General features: G+C 42.8%; 1 protein-coding gene across 2 annotated transcripts in view; it reads right to left on the bottom strand.

Annotated features, from left to right (window-relative positions):
* Window positions 1-578: 578 nt before the first annotated feature.
* adamts18 (ADAM metallopeptidase with thrombospondin type 1 motif, 18) overlaps window positions 579-22,158 on the bottom strand; it is a 309,638-nt gene continuing 288,058 nt past the window's right edge. For both annotated transcript variants that reach the window (XM_059993277.1, XM_059993276.1), the window contains 4 exons: window positions 13,667-13,861; window positions 9,804-10,028; window positions 8,213-8,357; window positions 579-6,140 (listed from right to left, as the gene is read on the bottom strand). In XM_059993277.1, the coding sequence (XP_059849260.1) occupies window positions 6,025-6,140; window positions 8,213-8,357; window positions 9,804-10,028; window positions 13,667-13,861 (681 nt within the window). In that variant the 3' untranslated portion in view covers window positions 579-6,024. The remainder of the gene's footprint in view (window positions 6,141-8,212; window positions 8,358-9,803; window positions 10,029-13,666; window positions 13,862-22,158) is intronic.

Below are 22,158 nucleotides of genomic sequence, written 5' to 3'. Positions count from 1 at the left end.
GAGGTTGGCCGTTTAAGATAGAGGTGCTTCCTCTTTCAGTGGGTCATGAATCTTTGGAAATTTCTGTCTAATCAAGCTGTCCATAAGACAAAGGGGCAGAATTAAGCCATTTGGCCCATCAAATGTGTTTCACCATTTCATCCTGATTTATTAATCCTCTCAACCCCATTCTCCTGCCTTTTCACTGTAACCCTGATGCACTGACTGATCAAGAACCTATCAATGTGGAATCATTGCATATTTAAATACTAAGAATAGACAGATTTTTGGATCCATGAGTTGACTGGAGAGGCAAGGAGGCCAAGATTTTACTGAATTTTGGAAAAGACTTAAAGGAGCCTGTTAACCTTCCCCTGAGCCATATAATCTTAAGATGGGTAAAAGGATCATAGTTAAAATTAATTTCTTAGTTGCCTCCTAAAACAAGACCCCATACCATTCAGCTGTTTCCACACCTGCAAGATAATCCCTTTCAGATAAGAACAAGCTAATATGTGAATGAATTTTATTACAAAAAGATTTACAAAAATTAAATAATACAGTATTAATGCACATATAAAAAGCAAACTACAGCCTCTTTCAATAACACATTGCAACCATCACAATATTTTCACGTTCCTGCTTGGCTGGTACATGGGGAGACCCACTACATGAATTTGATAATAAATTAAAAAATGTACAAGCAATATAATATTTAGTTTAAAAAGGCCTCGAAAGCAAACCATCAGATACATAATATATGAATCAACTTCAGAAATAAATGGCAAGAAGAATTAAAGTACGAGTATTTTTCCCTCAATCTTGCTTTTTCAAAGAGGGCTTAAAATAGTTATCTTCCAGCCTCTCCAAAATTCTAATCAGTTTTCTAATAAATCAGGATTTTCACTCCCCTTAAGTTAGGTTTTGGGCAACAAAGGTGCATGACAGAATTCCAATCTCATAATTCACTCTGTTTCCCTAATAAAAAAATATAGAATTAGGCTGGGACCCCACTTGCTCTTTTCCCTTCCCTTCACTAAGACATACCACTCCAGGTTTTTTTCACAGCATAGGAGGCTGTTCAGCCTGTCGAATTTATACTACCACTTAGAGAACTCTTAGCATTGCATTCCTCCACATATTCCTTGAAAGCACTTGTCTCTCACATGCCTGGTAACTCCATACTGCCTCTCCTTCCTCTCACCTACAGTAGCTGGTTGAGCTACAGACAGACAGAAACATCAAATTCAGCTAATTTCACCAAAATCTCACCACCCATCCCATTCATTCCCCTAGCTAGTCTTGTGCTTAATTCAACATCTCTTGTGTGGGCTGTAGTGATGGAGACTCTACTCAGCATTTGGCAACTAGGCGCTTAGTTTTTCTTAGTCCAGTCGTTGAACACTCACTGGGCTCCTAATTTGTCTTCATTATCTTAATACTGCAATGCCATCCGACAGCCAGCTTTATCTTGACTTGTGTGAAGAAAGGTCTGCCATTCTCCAGAAAAGACTGAAGTTAAAAGTTATGACTGGTGTGACCATGATAGCACTAGCGATGTCTTTCCAAACGCAAGAACCTAAGAAATAGGAGCAAGAGTAGGCCATCTGGCCCATCCAGCCAACTCCGCAATTCAATAAGATCATGGCTGATCTGGCTATGGACTCATGTCCGCCTACCTGCCTTTTCCCCATAACACATAATTCCCCTACTGTGCAAATATCTATACAACCTCGTCTTAAATATATTTACTAAGGAAGCCTCCACTGATTCATTGGGCAGAGAATTTCACATATTCACCACCCTCTGGGAAAGTGGTTCCTCCTCATCACCGTCTCAGACTTACTCCCCCAAAATCTTGGGTCTATGTCCTCTAGTTCTAGTCTCACCTACCAGTGGAAACAACTTTCCTACCTCTATCTTATCTATCCCTTTTATAAACAAATCTTTTACTCTTAGTTAAAGGAACACAAACGAGCTTCTGGTGAGCAAAGAAAAAGCCTCAAATGTCAAAATCAGCCTGAAGAAATTCAACATTACATCTAAAAACTGGGAAGATACTGCAGTCAATATAAACAGCTGGAAGAATTCTATGCTGCATGGGAGTGACGAACCCCGTGCTACAGAGATCAAGAGGCAGCTATGAAAGGAGAGACTAAACAAGAAAAAAACCCAGCCACTAATCACAGCGACCACTTACTCTTGCCCCCACTGGATCAGAATACGTAGATCCGGTATCTACATTCACCTGAAGACCCACCAATAGGCAATCTCTTAGAAAACATCATAATCAACTAGTGATCATACCACTACTAGAGACGGCTCGATTTGCAGACAACACCGGGGGCACAACAATGTAAGGAAAATTCAGGATTGAAATAGATTTTAGGATTAAGGGGGTATCAAGGGTTAAGGGGGATTTGACAGGACATGGAGCAAAGCCAAGATCAGAACAGCAATATCTTGGTCAAATGGCAAGGTGTTAATCACTAATAAATCTAAAGGAGGAATCTAATTCAGGAGGAACAAGAGATTCTGCAGGTGCTGGAAATCCAGAGCTACACACAGAAAAACCTGGAGGAACTCAGCAGGTCAGGAACATCGATGGAAATTAATGAACACTCGGCAATTTGGGCTGGGACCCTTCAGCAGCAACTAAAATTCAGGAGGTACTTCTACAAAAAGGGTATAGGGAGAAAGTAAAACTCAATATCTTCATGAGAGTTTGAATCAAAAACATTTTTGGATTTAAAGCAAGCAAAACCTACACAGGTATTGTGTACCATTCTGGTTACCCTATTATCGAGAAACACATGTTTAAGCAGAAACAGTGCAAGGAAGACTTGCGAGAGCTTTGCCAGATCTCGAGTGCTTGGGTTATAGGAAGAGGTTGGGCAGGCTGGTACTTTATTCCCTGGAGCGTAGCAGGCTAAGGGGCGATCTTACAAAGGTGTTTAAAATCACGAAGGGCACTATAGAGTGAATGCACACGGTCTTTTTTCCCCCAGGGAAAGGGAAACAAAAACTATAGGGCATAAATTTAACGTGAGAAGGGAAAGATATAAAACAAACCCAAAGCAAATTCTTCAAGCAGAGGGAAGTGCTTATATGCAATGCATTGCCAGAGAAAATCGCTGAAGCAGGAACATGCAAACCTTTAGAGAGAATGTGGGCCAAATGCTGATAAATGGGATTAGCCTAAATGGGCATCTTGATTGGGATAATCACATTGATACAAAACCCCCATTTCTGGGCTGCATTGCTCAGCTCAGGTAAGAAAGGGAAAGAAAATGCTGAAGATTTATATGGATGTATTTACATATCTCCTTCCACAACGGTCCAGGGTGCTCTGCAGTTGCCTATGAGCTGGATTGTACTATATGAGCTGTATGTGACTGTATGCATTGTGTTTTGCACACTGGCCCCTGAAGAATGATGTTTTGTTTAGCTGTATACATGTGTATGATTGAACGACAATAAATTTGAACTTGAAAATCTGATGGGAAGTATCTGAGACAGTGCAGAATCTTCTTGAAAATTTATTGCAACACAAAGTGAAATTACTTCTGCAAGCACTGACTAATTTCACAAGAGAAAAAACTATCCACTGGTACTTTGATATGTTGTTCAACAAATTGCCATTCAAAATCCACCTAGGAGTCTCAGCACAGAGGGATGTCCTTTTAGAAGAGATCAGCACTGAGTGGTGAATCTGTGCAACTTGTTGCCACAGGCCCAAGTCATTGGGCATATTTAAGGCAAAGGTTGATAGGTTCTTGCTAAGTCAGGGAATGAAAGGATATTGATAGAAAGCATCAGATTTGGGTTGAGAAAATAGATCATGATGAATGGCCCAATTCTGCTCCTATATCTTATGGCCCAGCAGCCTTCAGAAGCTTTATAACCAATTTCTACTAGCAAAACATGGAAGGTGTTCAGCAAGAGTGTGCATTATTTTAACTTTGTCAACATTTTTGTTGGAACAACAAAGGAGATGGGGTAAAGAACCTATTATTTAACAAACAATCTGCTTGCTTTCCAGATTTGTTGAGTAAAGGCAGTTTGCCTTGATGGCGAACAGAGGAGGTTGGCAGCATAAATCCTGTAGGGGGTTGATGGCCTAGTTGTATCATGTGATGGAACCTCCAAAACAAAGTTTCCAGGCAGAGTTGACATTCCTATGGAGTACACGGAGTACAATGAGAGTGAGGCAGAATGAAGGTATAGGTTGGTATTCTGGTGGATAAATATGTGTATGTACACCTTGGTGAAAAACTGGTGTAGCCCAATAACACTGTCAGTGGCCAGGCTGGTGGAAATTTGCCCTTTGTTTTGCTGAATTCCAAAGGAAGCAAATTAATGCACATGGATGCCTACATTGTGCATTTCACACTTACAGGAGTCTTTGGCAAGTATGACCTCAATTCACCGGTGCTAGTAGATCCTCTGACTGTTGTCCTGGAGTACACCTTACTATGATCCAGGATGGACAAGAAAGAGAGTCCATAACATTGCTTCCATCTCCCTTGCACACTGTTTGTATCCATGTGCTGGTACTGTTTATTTCCCTGTAAGGATTGTGGTGGGAGTAAGATTGGGCTTTCGGGAGCGATGTTGTGAAGACTTCATCGGATGAATTAGAGTCTCACACTGCCTGGTTTTTATCTACATCATGTAGAGGGTACAGCAGCCAGGTCTGAGATAAGCTCTTGCAGAGATCAATCACAGCCTTGACAGGCGAATGGTTTCCTTCCACGCTGTGTGATTACCTACCTAATGACATTGTAGTTTCCAGTATCACTCACCAGTTGCCACAGGGGACAATCATGGAATTAGTAAACACACAGGATAGTTTAAGTCCTTCTCTTAGAATCACTGGATCTTTCTGATAAACATTTCCTTTAAAATACATGCCTTTCTCTCAGCAACTTTATATAGAAACAGTACTGTGCAAAAGTTTTTGGCACTTATGTATTACTAGAGCGCCTAAGATTTTGCACAGTACTGTAGTAATTTTTAAGTATTGCACCCTTGACATTCCCAACATTCCTTGTTATCGCCAGATTTACGAACTTCTTTTCCACTCCTCATTGACAGTACTGTAGACCATGTGTGTGTAGACTGGATTAGCTTCAATTTAGATCAGGACCATCATGGACTTTGTGAATACTCCGTGCTTTTCAGAACTTTTTACATTGGTTTATGGAAGTATTAAGGAAGATTTTCCATTGTAAAGATATAATGATATTTCTCACATGCAAACACACACATACTGAATATCCAACAGGCAGTTTGGTGTATGAAGCTTACATTATTCCTACATTAAAAGAAAGGCCGGTAGCTCAGCTTGGGACAGGCTGTTAGGCTGGAAATTAGCACCACATTCTTAATGTCGCGCTCGACATTCTTCTGAAGACAGTCATTCCCCATCCATCAGTAAGTGCATTAACCTTGTTCTCTCACAAAGCAATCGCAGTCCACAGGCTCGTTTTATATAGAATATTCACACACACACTCATGCACACACTCACTCACAAACACACGCAAACCCATATGAAAACAATCACACAAACTGTTAATATTTCTTACAAAAATGCACATTTTATGTATATATATATTTTTTATACCTAGGTAATTGTCTGATTTTCCACACTGATGAATATTCTATTTATCCAGCTGGATAAAATACCATCAACAAGAGTTGGATTTGCTGGCAAATACTTTAAAGTTTCAAAGTCTGTATAGCACCAACGGATCATCTCATCTTCATTATTAGTCCTTCAAGTCCTGCTGGATTCCAACAGCCCATCAATCATTGGTAAGGGTGACGTAACAGCCTACTGACCTTTGTCCAAACCTGTCCCTCAACCACCTCAATAAAGGACCACAAGGGGCGCTGATTTAGGCATCCGCCCTTTTGTTGGACTAAGTCAATCCTTCTTGACCGCAGCCAATAAATAATCTTGTTGGGAAGAGCCGTGGGGAAAGGAGTGGGGTGTTTAAGAGAGGAGGTCCAGGTGAGCACAGCAGCTATGATGCTGATCGCTATCGATTGGTTCTGTTGCAGGACTTGCAGCATTGCTTGCCGTAGAACTTGTGGCCACAGACACCATGTTGTGGCACCAGGTGACACCAGCTAAAGTAGTCAACACAGTTGAGATCTGCAACGGGAGAAGAAAACATCAATGAAGGATAAAACCCACAACATACAGTAAATCACATAATACTCTTGATACTTCTCTTATCCAGCTGCAAAAACATTTAATCTCAAATATGTCAACCTGTTACCAGTCTTAGCTGTTACAATACTCTGTGGCTGTCTCAGATTACTATAACAGATATCTGTACTGGTAAATCCAGAGATCTCACTCATGGCAAGTCTTTAGATTCAAGATGGAATTCTTGTTTTGCAATTAACTCACACTTCAGTGATGAGGCAGAATAACAGTTTGGCATAAACTAGATGGGCCAAATGGCCTGTTCCTGTGTTGTAGAGCTCCAAGACTCTACAACTTCCTTTCTACCTGTATCAGAACTGGCCACAGTTGCCTGTTGTCATGTTGGGTCAGCTCTTTTGCAAGTCTAGAGTTTTTGGTCGAACCCACAGCCTTTGCATTCACGACACCGTACATAGGCAAGGGTCAGCACACAGTAGTGTAGCGGTTGGTGTAAATCTATTACTGTGCCAGTGACCAAGTTTCAATGACCATGCAGATTTCCTCTGGATGCTCTGGTTTCCTCGTATGGTGGTGGCATCCGTCGGTCTCGAGAGACCATGGATCTGCGCCTGGAATTTCCAGGGCGCAGGCCTTGGCAGGGTTGTATGGGAGACTGGCAGTTGCCCAAGCTGCAGGCCTTCCCCTCTCCATGCTACTGATGTTGTGCAAGGGAAGGACACTAGGACCCAAGCAGCTTGGCACCGGTGACGTCGCAGAGCAATGTGTTGTTAAGTGCCTTGCTCAAGGACACAAACACGCTGCCTCAGCTGAGGCTCGAACCAGTGACCTTCAGGTTACTAGTCTGATGCCTTGCCCACTAGGCCACACGCCAACACTTTGTATGAGTTAGTAAGTTAATTAGTCACGTGGGTGTAATTGGGCGTCATGGGCTCATCGGTACGGAAGGGCCTGTTACTGGCTGTATCTCTAAATAAAAATAAACAAAGAAATTTTATCTGATCTTCATTACAGATAGGTCACTTGGTCTTGCCCTATCAGAGATATTCTCTTGGCCCTACCCATCTCCCTCGCGCCTTGCCTTCTCTGCTACCTTAATCAATTGATTACTACGGATGGGTGAAAAGGTTGGCAAGAAGGGGTTGGGTTGAATGGCCCGGCTCAGTACATCTCTACAACCCTCCAGGGAGTCCAAAGATTCACTACCTGCTGAGAGAAGAAACCTTACATCTTAATCTCAATCTGTGACCCATGGTCCTAGACTGCCAAACACTTTAAACTCTCCAATTCAAAAAGCTCTCCTATTATTCTTCCAAACTCCAGGAAATACAGTTCCTGTCTATTCAGTCTTGCCTCACTCAATTAAATTTATTTATTGAGATATAGCATGGAATAAACCCTTCTGGCCCTTTGAGCAGCACCGCCCAACAACCCCCCAATTTAATCCTAGTCTAACCATGCGACGATTTACAATGAGCAATTAACCTACCAGCTGGTATGTCTTTGCACTTTGGGAGGACCCAGGGAAACCCTCGCGGTTACGGGGAGAACGTACAAGCTTCTTACAGGCAGCGGCAGGTATGAACACGGATCACAAAAGCGTGCTAACCACTACACTACCATGCCGCCCCATCTACCACTGATAAGGAGTTCAAATTTACACAATGCACAATAGTCTAACAATCCTTCCTCAGCGGTATGACAGAGTTGCAGTTACTGTAACGTTTTACAGTGCCAGTGATCCAGGCTCAATTCCCACTGCTGTTGCAGTTCTCCCTGTGACCCCATGGGTTTCCTCCAGGTGGTCCGGTTTCCTGTGGGTTAGTGTTAGTAAGTTGTGAGCATGCTAAGTTGACGTTGGAAGTGTGGCCACACTTACGGGCTGCCCCAGCACATACTGTACTTGTCGTTGATGCAGAATGACACATTTCACTGTACGTTTCAACGTACATGTGACAAATAAAGCTAATCTTTTCCTCCTGTATTCAAAACACTGTCAGATGGCTCAATCCTTCTGCTAGAGCGTTGGGGCCTCTGCCGCCCAAGAGGAGATTTACCTTTCCTGGATGATGGACAGAAGACTGTATTACAAGCTCTCGACACGGCTGGTTTCTGGTGGATGAGGCATCCCACCGAGGGTCTCCCCTGCCGCAGGCAATGCATGGTTCGGATCTGGACTCCACCCCCACACGTTACCGTACACTGCACAGAAGGAAAGAAATGCAGACCTGCCTTTAATTACTGTTAACGTACTCTGGCTGTTTGAAATGAGTACATTGCTAGAGGACAGCTACTGCTGTAAGTGTCCACGACAAAGTGACGATGACAAGACAATCTGGTTTTGTTTGGAGTGTAAGGACTGACTATGAGACTGAAGGCCCATTAGGTCTGTCAGCGCAGAGAGTGGGAGGAGCTCTTCCCTAATCTCTTATAACCATCTGAACATGCACATGGGAGCTTGGCACATAGCTCCAGGTGAAAGGAAACATTGCTCGGGTGTAAGTTTTCCTTGGCAAATACTAAAAGACAGGTATCAGAGTATATTGACCAACCAGTGTCATCACTTTACCTCCCATCAAAACCACTTGCACAAACAGTGCTCAGACTCCAGGACAGTCCAGTCTCCAGGATTCAGCCACCAGCCTTTGACTTCATGGAATTCTACACGACCTTTGGGATTTGACCTTCGGTATTAACACCTGGACTAGCCAATCACAGGACCCCAAACTCCAGGCTGACCAGCCCTCATGTCCACTGCTCACACAGACATCCAACTTTGGAGTGGAGTTTTGCCCTCTAACTCCTGCACACCCTTGACCCTAAATGCTAACCTGACCCATAATTTCCCTCTCCGTCCCGAAAGTCATCCCTATGAAATTAAAAAGACAACTACGTCGGAGCCACAATCGCAATGGAGGCCGCAGTGTGGCCCCTTCTTGACCTTTCTGATTCTGTTTTTGTGGATTTTCAGGTCCTTTCTTATCTCAGCACCAGCCCTAACACAATATTTTGATTTTTAACCATCTTTGGTGGTAAACAGCAAGGGGGAGGCTTGTGTTATATTGAGGTGTAGGAGATGAACAGTTCCCCTGAAAGATCTTCAACAGGAAGTCCACCGGTATATGTTGGAGGAGGTTGGACCAACTGTACATGGAGTGAAACGGAGGGAGTTGAGAATAACAATCAAGCTGAGAGTGGCCTTGGATGTGGTACTGGGAAACAAGTTTGAGAACAGGGGGATAGGAGTGCTGCAGGAAGGGATGAAGTTGTTTCACACTGGCACCCAGCCAAGGGTCCAGGTACATGCTTGGGTTGCTGGGATAAAGCCAAGGAATGCCAACCCCAGGATAACACTGCCAAGATTCCCCACAATGATCCAATGAACAGCACTGCCCAGCAAATGGCACCATTACGTATCCCAGATGTAGAAATTGGGTCGGGATCATAAAGTTGACCGATAACAGGAATAATCAGACAAGTTTCCTGATTGGCACAATGTGACCTAGCACAAAAGTGACAAATAAAGTTTACTGCAAGTGCAAACAATATTCAATTACATGACACTGAGGAAAAGTAAGAGCCACAGGATCTAATTGCACGGCTTTACTGCGGTTTCTGGGCCTGAATCATCAGGCCTTGGCCTCCTACCTGTTGCCATGGCGACGCGTACCATGCCGGTGCGGCGTTATTAAGAATTTGGTTCATGGAAGGATTGGGGCAGACACCCAGGTTACACGCTCGCTCAAGATCGACTTTTGCCTTGGGCAGGTGTCGACATCTCCTCTGAGGGAATGGGACGTACTTTCCCGACAGACTTTTCTCGCTGCACTTCAGCTCCCGCTTTTGTATGCCGGGACCGCAGGACACCGAGCACTGTGTGAGGCAAAAACAAGTGCTGCTTTACACAAGAAGTAATATATCAAAGATTAAAAATTTAGCTTCAGTTGTCTCATTGAAATATAGAAACACACAGTGAAATGCACCATTTGTGCCAAAGACCAATATTGTTCGAATATGTGCTGGGGGCAGCTCGCAAGTGGTGCATGCCCACAACTTACTGACCCTAGCCCATACTTCTTTGGGAGGTGAGAAGCTACTAGAGCACCAGGAAGTAACCCACATCATCACGGGGAGAACGTACAGAGTCCTTATAGATGGTGGCTGGAACTGAACTCCAATTGGTAATCATTGGTTCTGTAATAGGATTAAGCTGAAATAGGTAAATTGGTCATATGGATGTAATTGGGTGGTGCTGGCTCATTAGGCGAGAATGGCCTGTTACTCTGCCATATCTCCAAGTAAATAACTGCTAGGTACTGTGCTGCAAAGAGCATTCAAAGATGATCACAAATTCACAGCACATAAAATGGCAAAGAGATCCCTATTGCTGCTCATTTATCCTCCTCCTCCCGTTGAGAAGTAAGCAACTATGAAGAAAATTGTCGACTCCGTCAGTGCAAGTGGTTGAAATCAGCAATGCCAGTGATACCACCATACCATACCAGCATAGAATAGATATTTACATATTAAGATACAGTGCAGAACAGGCATTCTGGCCCTTAAGCCACGAAATCCACCCAGAAATCCCCTGATTTAACTCTAGCCTAATCGCAGCACAAGTTACAATGACCAATTAGCCTACGAACCAGCATGTCTTCGGACCTTGGGGAGAACATACAAACTCCTCACAGGCAGCGGTGGGAATTGAACCTGGATCGCCTGTATTGTGAAGCATTGGGCTAACCGCAACACTACCAAGTCACCCTATAAATTACCTTCACTCCTTTGGCTCTTTCCAACTAATCCCTGCTAATTGAATTTGACTTCAGAGCAAACAGAAAATCTAATTTATTTTTAACATCCACTATAAAGATAACCTTAAATAATTAACTCCTCTTCCTCTCAATATTTGCAGCTAAGCTCTGCTGGCTCCATTATCGTCACCAGCCTCCCCATCATCAAATTCATCTTCAAAAGGCAATGCCTCAAGAAGATGGCATCTGTCAATAAGGACCCTCACTATCCAGGATACGCCCTCTTCTCGTTGTTACTATCAGGGTGGCGGTACAGGAGACAAGAAATCAATAATTTAGGAAGAGTGTCTTCCTCTCCGCCATCAAATTTCTGAATGGACAATGAACCCATGAATGCGACCTCTGTTTTTGCACCATGTTATTTTATTACACTTCTTATTATAACTTTCATGTCTTTGCACTGTACCACTGCCACAAAACAACACATTTCATGACTTATTTCAGTGATACTAAATCTGATTCTGATTTATACATTTAAAGGTTTAGAATGTGTCTTTGATTCCTCTGGGCAATGCTCAGCAGACAGGTGGTGGTGCATTTTGATAAAGGCTCTTTGACGTGAAGCTTGATTCTCATTCCACGGACGCTGCCTGACCTGCTGGCTGTTTCCAGCATTTCAGTTCCTGTTTCCCATTTCGGCATTTTGATTTTCAATGACACTTCGCAGCTTCTGAAATATATTCCCCTTGAAATTTATAAAACTCAATGTCAGAGATGAAGTACTGTGATTATTGCAAGGAGTCAAGATGTTTTTTTTTTATCCTTGCACGTCGAATTATCCACTGTGCGCAGCCACTAGAATGTCTGCTTTAGCTTCAAGTTCAAGTTTAATTGTCATTCAACCATTCATGAGTACAGTCAAATGAAACAGCGTTCCTCTGGGGCTCTGGTGCAGAACACAGCACCAACAGCACACACTGCACAAGGCACATATAGGACATAAGACCATAAGACATAGTAGCAGAATTAGGCCATTCAGCCCATCAAGCCTGTTCCACCATTCCATCATAGCTGATCCTGGATCTGTGGAATTTGTTGCCACGAGCGGCTGTGGAGGCCAAATCTTTGGGTGCATTTAAGGCAGAAATAGACAGGTTCTTGATTACCCAGGGCATCAAAGGATACGGGGAGAAGCAGGGGAGTGGGGATGACCAGAAGAGTTGGATCAGCCCATGATTGAATGGCGGAGCAGATTGATTGGGCCAAATGGCCTGCTTCTGCTCCTATATCTTATGTTCTTATCCACTCCCATACACCTGCTCTATCACCTTATCCTTTGATGCCCTGACCGATCAGAAAACAATTGACTTCTGCCTTAAATATACCCACAGACTTGGCTTCCACCGCAGTCTGTGACAGAGCATTCCACTGATTCACCATTCTCTGGCTAAAAAAAATCCTCCTTACCTCCAATCCAAAAGCTTGCCCCTCAATTCTGAGGCTGTGGGCTCTAGTTCTGGATATCCCCACCATAGGAAACATCCTCTCTACATCCATCCTATCTAGTCCTTTCAACATTTGGTAGGTTTCAATGAGATCCCCAAGCATTCAGCTGAACTCCAGTGAGTACAGCCCCAAAGCTGCCAAGCACTGCTCATATGTTAACCCCTTCATTCCATATATGATAGCAAGCATGTATAAGATACTAGCCAAGTACAGTCGCACAAAAATATGTAGTCTAAATCCCTGAGTCCATGAATATTGCAGCAGTCTGCAGTCGAACATGATAGATTGTCTTCTGCTGCGCGAACACTGGAGGGCAGCACTGACTCTCTCTTGGCCGGCTGCAGACAGGGGACACCACAGGTTGCTGTCTGGTCCCTATTATGACTAAGGCCACGCAGCTCCCCTGCCATCAGCACCTGCTGTTCACCAATAAACCGATGAACTGGTCCCTCAGCATTCCATATTACCAATGTCCAACAAGAATACACAAGAAAAATGACTAAGCTAATCACTTGCTGTTAGACTGGATACCACCACATAACTCCAAGTCCTCAAGTCTTGACTACATCCTTTTAAGTTTTCTTTCTTTCACTTTTATTAATATCTTTCCTGTTGGTGGGTGACTAGGACTGTACATGATACTCCAAATATAGCCTTACCAACATTTGAAACAACTTCCAACAGAACATCCCAACTTCTGTACTCATGCCCCAACTAGCTTGGTCACGTGTACATCGAAACATACAGTGAAATGCTTCAATTGTATCATACGAAATCAGCTTGGATTGTACTGGGCAGCTCTTGTAAGTGTCACCATGCATAGCAATCCCACAACTTACTAACCCTAAATGCATGACTCTGGAGCGTGGGAGAAACCCAGAGCATCTGGAGGAAACCCAAGTGGTCACAGAAAGAACATACAAACATCTAACAGACAGCAGTAGGAATCCAACGCCAATTCACGATCACTGATGCTGTAAGGCGACTGCACTAACTGCTACACCACGGTATTGCCCTGATTTATGAAGGCCAACGTGCAAAAAACTCCTTAATAACCCTTATTATCTGTGATGCTATGACAACATAGGTTAATTTAAGTTTGTCATGTTTATAATACGCTATGCTGTTGCAACACGATGAATTTCATGGCACGTATATTCTATGTATGCCAATGACAAGCTTGCTTGCTGGGATTGTATCATCCACAAGGTCGCAAAGACATTCCCCCTTATCAGTAAGGCAATGACAGACCTCCGCCCAGGCTGATGTGATCCACCTCAGTCGGTCATTCTTCGGGCACCTCCGCAGCACGCACATCTCCTGATTCTTCGGCTTTGTTTCCTGGCTACACAGGCTGTCCGGGACGGTGTGCGGTTTCGACGTTGGGTTTGTGCTTCTGCAGTAGACGTTGCGCTTTCTCAATCCCCGGCCACAGGTTTTGGAACACTGGAAAAAGAATGCGAGAAGTTGGAGAAGGTGCAGGTTGCAAAAACACAAAACATAGGAGCAGAATTAGGCCATTCGGCCCATCAAATCGACTGTGCCATTGATCTATTGCCCATCTCAACCTAATTCTCCTACCTTCTCCCCATAACCTCTGACACACTTACTAATTAGCAACCTATCAACCTCCATTTCAGATATACCAATGACTTCCTCAGCCAGGTTGGCACTTCAGCACAGCAAAAGGCCATGGAGGTGCCACACTGTCAGAGGTGCTCTCAAGTATAATGTAAAAAAAAGCTAAACATCTTGTTTCTCCTCCTGGATAATACAAATAGGTCCTGTGAAACTGCAAGGAATTCTCTTTGACATTCTGTTTGGCAGTTCCCTTCAAACATTATTCCTGAAACAGGTTAAGTGTCTGTAGGCCTTTCTGATTACAAAAAGACTTCAATGGCTGTAAAACTCTTTGGTATCCTGAGATTATAAGGGACTACAGAAATTTAACTTGTTTGTTTTTATGGCAAAAATATTGAAAAGGATCTTATGGAACTTCTTTTCCATTCAGAAATCACAGTACAATGTCTTTAAATCTATCCTTACCAATGGGAAAGCTCTGGACGCCCCAGACAAGTCATCATCATTATCATTATGTGCTGTGTCTAAGACAGGCAATCATGGTCTTTGACCATGATTGTTCTTGACAAATTTTTCTACAGAAGTGGTTTGTCTTTGCCTTCCTCTGGGCCGTGTCTTTACAACACAGGTGACACCAGCCATTATCAATACTGTTCAAAGGTTGTCTGCCTGGCATCAGTGGTCACAGAACCAGGAACTGTGATATGCATCAGCCGCCCATACGACCATCCGCCACCTGCTCCCATGGATTGACATGACCCTGATACGAGGGTGGGAGGGGGCTAAGCAGGTGCTACACCTTGCCCCAAGGAGACCTGCAGGCTAGCGGAGAGAAGGAGCGCCTTACAGCTCCTTTGGCAGAGATGTGCCTCCACCTCGCCACCACTTAGATAAGTACCTCACTTTAAAGACTGCTTCTCTGACTATCCAGACTGTAATGTATGGATCCATTTCTTTCAGAGCAATGACATCCCCCATCCTTAGCACAACATACCGATCCGTTGTCTGAGCATGTTCATTGTTCTCTCTCTCACTGTAATGTGAATACACCTGTTAAAGCCATCTCCAGCATGTGTGCCTTTATTTAATTGATATAGAGTTGTGCACAGACACAACAAAGACAAAATCATGCTCTGTACTAGAACTCTATGTTTACATGCACCTTCACTGCAGCAGCTTTGAGAAAACCTGCAGACACAATGCTGACTGATGTTTCTTTTTCTTAATTGGAAGCCTTAAGGAATATGGAGGAAAGAGAGAGCTATGAAATTCAGGCACAGTTCAGCTGTAGTAGGCAAGAGGCGAAGGACTTCAAGGATTACAAAGATTTGAGAGAGAGGTTTCTTTTTACACAGAGGATTTGTTAATGGAACGAGGTGCCAGAAGAAATAGTTGGGGACAGACACAATAACAACGTTTAAAGGACACTTGGATTGTTATGTGCAATGAGAAGAATGTGAGCCAAACACAGGAAAGCTGGGCCATCCGAAAGTCCCACTTGTGGCAGGTGGTGCAGAGGTGCCCAATTTATGATGGCTTCACCAATAAATTCTAACTTTATTTCTGTATTCTGTTGTATTTCTTTATTTAATTCTAAATGCCTAAATTCTAAATTCATTCAAGAAAATGAATCTCATGGTGACATATACTGTATGTACTTTGATAATCAACTTGCTTTGACTTTGAAATTTTGCTGCCCTCTAACGCTATTTCTGGCTTCCCCCTGCTGTGATACTTCCTGTGCTGCTGAGTATACCTAGCGTTTTCTGTTCTCTATCCAAGACTTCCAACAAGCACGCATTTTCAACCTTGCAAGAAGTATTCCGCATTTACAGATATATGGATTGCAATAACACACCTCCCCCAGATTAACGAATGATAAATTACTATGCCTAAAGGTATTCAAATCAAGACAAAGGCAATCTCTATAGCTTCGGTCTTCATTGCTAAATTCCAGGTGGCAGTCCAGACCACAAGATTGTATCAGGAGCCAGAACGTGCAACTTGTCCAAGCTAAAACAACTATTCACTGACACCACCGTATAAATGACCATAAATACTTGTCAAACACATAGGTTCCTATCACCTCCTCGAAGGAGGAAGGTGCAGAGAGGGCTTAGACTTTCCAAAGTGGCTTTCAAAGTGGGTGCTTAATTCTGGGGCTGGTCACTGGATCTCAAAAAATACACCTTCTTCAAATGAAATAAACACACAATACATTATTACTGAGTAAAACATACTTAGACCAAGGTGACAAGAATGGACTTGGTTCCTGGGTTTGCCATGTTGTAAGGTCATAGACTACTACAGCACAGTTACAGGCCCTTCTGCCCATCCAGTCCATACTGACCTGATCTTCTGTCTACTCTCATCCACTTGTACCCGGACCATAGCCCTTCATAAGCCTCTCCAAACTTAGGTGTTGTTGGCAATTCGTTCCACCCTCTCAGAAGCTCCCCCTCAGGTTTCCCTTAAATACTTCACCTTTCACCCTAAATATATAACTTTTAGTTCTAGTCTCACCCAACCGGAGGGGGAGAAAGCTTGTATGTATTCACCCTATCTATACCCCTTTTGATTTTATATACCTCTGTAAGATCTCTCTTCATTCTCCTGCACGCCAGGCAATAAGGTCCAAACCTACTTAATTTTTCTCTGTAATTCAGGTCCTCAAGTCCCAGCAGTATTCTGGGAAACTTTCTCTGCACTGTTGAGCATTGGAGAGGGTTCAAAGGTGGTTCATGAAAATGACTCTGGGATTGAAAGGCTCATCATATGAGGTGGGATGTCATTGAAACCTATTAAATGTTGAAAGGCCTTGATAGAGTGAATGTGAAGAGGATGTTTCCTATGGTGAGAGAGTCTAAGACCAGAGAACACAGCCTCTGAATCGAGGGGCTTCCATTTAGAATGGAGATTAAGGAGGAATTTCTTTAGCCAGAGAGTGGTGAATCTGTGAAAATTGTTGTCACAGGTGGCTTTGGAGGCCAGGTCATTAGACATATTTAAGGCAGTTGTTGATAGGTCAGAGCACGAAGGGATATAGAGAGAAGGCAGAAGATTGGGGCTGAGAGAGAAATGAGAGAGAAATGTATCAGCCATGATGACATGTTGGAGCAGACTCGATGGGCCAAATGACCTAATTCTGCTCCTGTATCTTTTGCTCACATGATCTTTCAAGTTTATTGATATCTTTCCTGTAAGTAGGTGACCAGAACTGCACAAAATACTCTACATTCAGCCTCAGTAATGTCTTGTACCATTTCAAGATCATACCCCAACTCAATTAATGCCTAATATATAAAAGGCAATGTGTTTTAAATTCCCTTTACACTCCTCTCTACCCTCTGGATAAAGATGCTTCACCAGAACTTCACACCAAATTTATTATTGACCCTTATCTTTGCAACCCTGTCTACAGAGGCTCCTATGTATATATTTGTTGTGTTCACCCTTCCAAAGGGTAAAGAGTGTATCTGGTCACCATTAAGTTTGGTAGTCTACATAAAAGACCATTGGCTTTTTAGTCTGCCCTTAAAGTTAGATTTGCTCATTTCTGTTACCATTCCAATAGATCACTTTCTTTCCAATACATCTTTTCCAGTCCTCCCGCCTATTCTCCTCCTAGTAACTCTGAGACTGGAAATGTTGTACAATGCACTAAGTGAATAAAAGAATTGCCAGTAGGATTACTTTTGTGTGGAGTTTAGAGTATCCTTGTTCAGGCATGTGACTTCTTGGCAAATGAAGTCGATTAGGACCCACAGGTTGTATGATGACTGTGACTGAAACATGATCGTCCCGAGACAGGAGCTCTAAATCACTGGCGGGTAGTAAATTGCAAATCGCAATGTTCTAACATCTCACCAGATCTAAACAGGTGTGGTTTAGTTTACTGCTGTCAGAAGAGCAAGTGAAATCCTTAATACAACCTTCAGAGGGCGGCAACATTGTGTGAAAGAATAACAAAGTGCTTTCAGAGAAGCCTCATTCCTTTCAGCTCTATTCAAATGTCTAATAGGAAATGAAAAGCTGTTTGTAAGTGTTGGAATGCATCCAAAAAAGGCTTCTATTACAGGAGAATACGTCCGTACAAAGGGATTTCCAAATCCGATTTGAACTAAGTTTATTTTTGTACACTCGGGATATGAGGAAGCCACCAGCAAATCCATTTGCTTTGTCCATTCTGACATGCCCTTGAATTGAATAACGTGTTAGGACATTTCAGAGCATAGTTAAGGGTCTATTTTACATAGGGCCTGAACTTTTCTGTCCTTTTCTCATAGTTCCAGGGAAGATGTCTGTAAATTCCTGGCTCTCTGCAAAAATTCAAGGTAAATTTATTATCAAAGTACATATATGTCACTATATACAACCCTGGTATTCATTTTCTTGTGGGCATATTCAATAACTCCATAATAGTTTAATAACCATAACAGCAACAGTGAAAGACAACACCATATTGGGCGTTTATCCAGTGTGCAAAAGACACACTGTGCAAGCACAAAAAGAAAGACAGAATAATAATAAACAAACAACCAATAAATATCGAAAACATGAGATGAAGGGTCCTTGAAAGAGAGTGCGTTAGTTGTGGGAACATCTCAATGATAAAGTGAAGTTGAGTGAAGTCATTCCCTTCGATTCAAGAGCCTGATGGCTGAGGGGCAATAGCTATTCCTGAACCTGGTGGTGTGGGCCCTGAATTCCTGTACCTTCCTCCTGATGGCAGCAGAAAGAAGAGAGCACGTCCTGGGTGGTGGGGATTCCAGATAATGGATGCTACTTTACTGTTACAATGTTTTGTGTAGACATGCTCCATGGTGGAGCGGGCTTCACTCATGATAGACTGGGTTGTATCCATTACTTTTTGGAGGATTTTCCCTACAAAGGCATTGGTGTTACCACACCAGGCCATGATGCAGCCAGTCAATATATTCTCGACTACACGTCTATAGAAGTGTGTCAAAGTTTTAGAAGTCATGTCAAATCTTTGCAAACTCTTATGGAAGTTGAGGCATTGGCAATTCAATTTGAATATACAATAAAAATATGTGTAACCATTGAATTTTTGCAATTATGGACAATTTTAAAAAAGGCAGCATGGTGGCGCAGTACAATACAGTGCCAGAGATGGGTGCAATTCCCACCGCTGTCTGTAAAAGTTTGTACATTCCAATGACCCATGGGTGAGTTTTAGTAAGTTGTGGGTATGCCATCTGGGTGCCAGAAGCGTGCCAAAACTTGAGGGCTGTCCCCAGCACGTACTTGGACTGTGTTTATCGCTGATGCAAGTGACACATTTCACTGCATAATTTGTTGTTTCAAGGTACCCGTGACAAATAAGGCCTATCTTCTTCTTATTTAAAAAAAAGTTGTCTGCAGCAGGACGTGCACACAAGTGTTGATCCGAGGATACTTTTGAAGCAGTTGTAAAATATTACAAGCCCTTCATAAGGAAATGTGTCTCTCAAGAGATACACAGCCAGAAGGAGGGCAATTTTGTTCATTTAGCCAGCTAGATTCAGCAAGTTACCAAATAATCTCTACAGATGCACCACTGAAAGTGTTCTGACTGGTTACATCACAGCTTGGTAAAGCAATTCCAGAGCATAGGCTGCAGAGATTAGTGAATACCATAAGATACAGGAGCACATTTAAGATCATCAGTCCACTCATGGCTGATTTATTACCCCTCTCAACCCCATTTGCTGTTTTCTCCCCATAACCTTTGATGCCCTCAGTATTCGAGAACCTATCAACCTCTGCTTTAAATATACTCAGTAACTTGGCCTCCACAGTCGATTGTGGCAATGGCTTCCACAGATTCACTACCCTTTGGCTAAAGAAATTCCTCCTCATCTCTGTTCTAAATGCATGGCCCTTTGGTCCTTGATTCACCCGCTACAGGAAACATCCTCCCTACATCCACCTTATCCAGATCTTTCAATATTCAATAGGTGTCACTGAGATCTTCCTAAATTCCAGCGAGTACAGGTCCACAGTCATTAAATGCTTCTCACACTTTAACCCTTTCAATCCCAGAACCATTCTCATGAACCTGCTCTGGACCCTCTCCACTATCAGTACATTTTCTCTTAGATAAGAGGCCCACAACTGCTCACAATACTCCAAGCGGGGTCTGACCAGTGCCTTGTAAAGACTCAACATTACATCCTGCTTTTATATTCTGGTCATCTCAAGATGAATACCAACATTGTATTTGCCTTCCTTACCATAGACTCCACCTGCACACTAGCCTTCAGGGAATTCAGCACAACTTCCAAGTTCCTTTGCACCTCAGATTGTTTGATTGTTCTCCCCGTTTAGAAGGGTCCATAGCATTGAAAAAAATTGGGAACACCTGGTCTATGTCTTTATTCCTTCTACCAAAATGCATGACCATGCACTTCCTGACACTATATTCCACCTGCCATTTCTTTGCCCATTCGCCCAAGTCCTTTTGTAGGCTCCTTGCTTCCTCAATACAACCTGCCCCCCTCCAGAGATCTTCATATTAATAGCCATAAGGCCATCAATTCCATCATGCAGATCATTTACATATAACTTGAAGAGAAGTGGTCCCAACATGGGGAACACCACACATCACTGGAAGCCAAGCAGGAAAGGCCTCATTCATTCCCACCCTTTGCCTCTTGACAGACTGCTGATCTTTTATCCATGCTATTATCTTTCCTGTAATACCATGGGCTATTATCTTCTTAAGTAGGTTCATGTGTGGCGCCTTGTCAAATGACTTCTGAAAATTCAAGTGAGCAATATCCACTGTCTCTCCTTTAGTCTATCTTGCTTGTATTTTTCCTCAAATAATTCCAACAGATTCCTTAGGCAAGATTTACCCTGAAGGAAATCATGCCTATTTTATCATGTGCCTCCAAGTACCCTAAAACCTCATCTTTAATAATGGACTCCAAGATCTTCCCAACCACAGAAGTCAGGCTAAGTGGCCTATAATTTCCTTCTTCTGCCTGCCCCTCCAACCCCCCCCCCCCCCGCTTCTTAAAGAGTGGAGTGGCATTTGCAATTTTCCAGTCCTCTGGAACCATTCCAGAATCTAGTGATTCTTGAAAGATGAGCAACAGACACAAAGTGCCAGTCCTGCTGAACGGTTTTGGCCCGAAACATCGATTGGAATTTTTTCCATAGATGGTGCCTCGCCTGTTGAGTTCCTCCAGCATTTTGTGTGTGTTCCTTGGATTTCTAGCATCTGCAGATTTTCTCTTGTTTGTCATTCTTGAAAGATCATGACTAATGCCTCCACAATCTCTTCAGCAACCTCTTTCAGAATCCTGGGATGTAGTCCATCTGATCCAGGTGACTTATCTACTTTCAGACCTCTTCCTTCTTTTAAGCACCTTTTAGTTAGTAATAGTAACAACAAACAGTTTCGTCCCCTGACATTCTTGAATTTCCAGCATACTGCTAGTGGCTTCCACAGTGAAGACGGACATAAAATAATTATTAAGGTCCTCCACCATTTCTTTATCCCTCATTGCTACCTCTCCAGCATAATGTTTCAGCAATCCAATATCCACTCTCACCTCCCTTCTGCCCTTTATATAAGAAAAACTTCTGATATCCTCTTTTATATTATTGGCTAGCTTCACTTCATATCTACATTTCCTCTCCTTGTGCTTTTTTTGTTACCTTATGTTGTTTGTTAAAAGCTTCCCAATCCTCTACGTTCCCATGAGTTTTTTTTGCTATTTTATATGACCTCTCGTTTGATTTTATGCTGTTTTGAGTTTCCCTTGTCAGCTATGGTTGCCTCATCTTCGCTTTAGAATACTTCTTCATCTTTGGGATGTATCCATCCAGCATCTTTCAAATTACCCCCAGAAATTGTTGTTTTGTCCCTGCTAGTGTCCCTTTCCAATCAACTTTGGCCAGCTCCTCTTTCATGCTTCTGTAATTCCCTTCACATTGATACATCTGACTTATATCTTTCCCCTTTCAAACTGCAGGGTGGATTCTATCATTTTATGATCACTGGTTTCCTTTTCCTTAAACTCCCTACCTAATCAAACTCAGTTCATTACACAGTACCCAAATCAATATTTCCATTCCCCACCACGAGCCGCTCTAAAAAGCCAGCTTGGAGGCATTCTACAAATTCCCTCTCTTGGGATCCAGCACAAAGT

This window comes from Hypanus sabinus, chromosome 17 (genome assembly GCF_030144855.1).
Source record: "Hypanus sabinus isolate sHypSab1 chromosome 17, sHypSab1.hap1, whole genome shotgun sequence".
Lineage (NCBI taxonomy): Eukaryota > Metazoa > Chordata > Chondrichthyes > Myliobatiformes > Dasyatidae > Hypanus > Hypanus sabinus.
The sequence above is the reverse complement of the archived record's forward strand: the minus strand, read 5'-3'. Positions and strand labels throughout refer to the sequence as shown.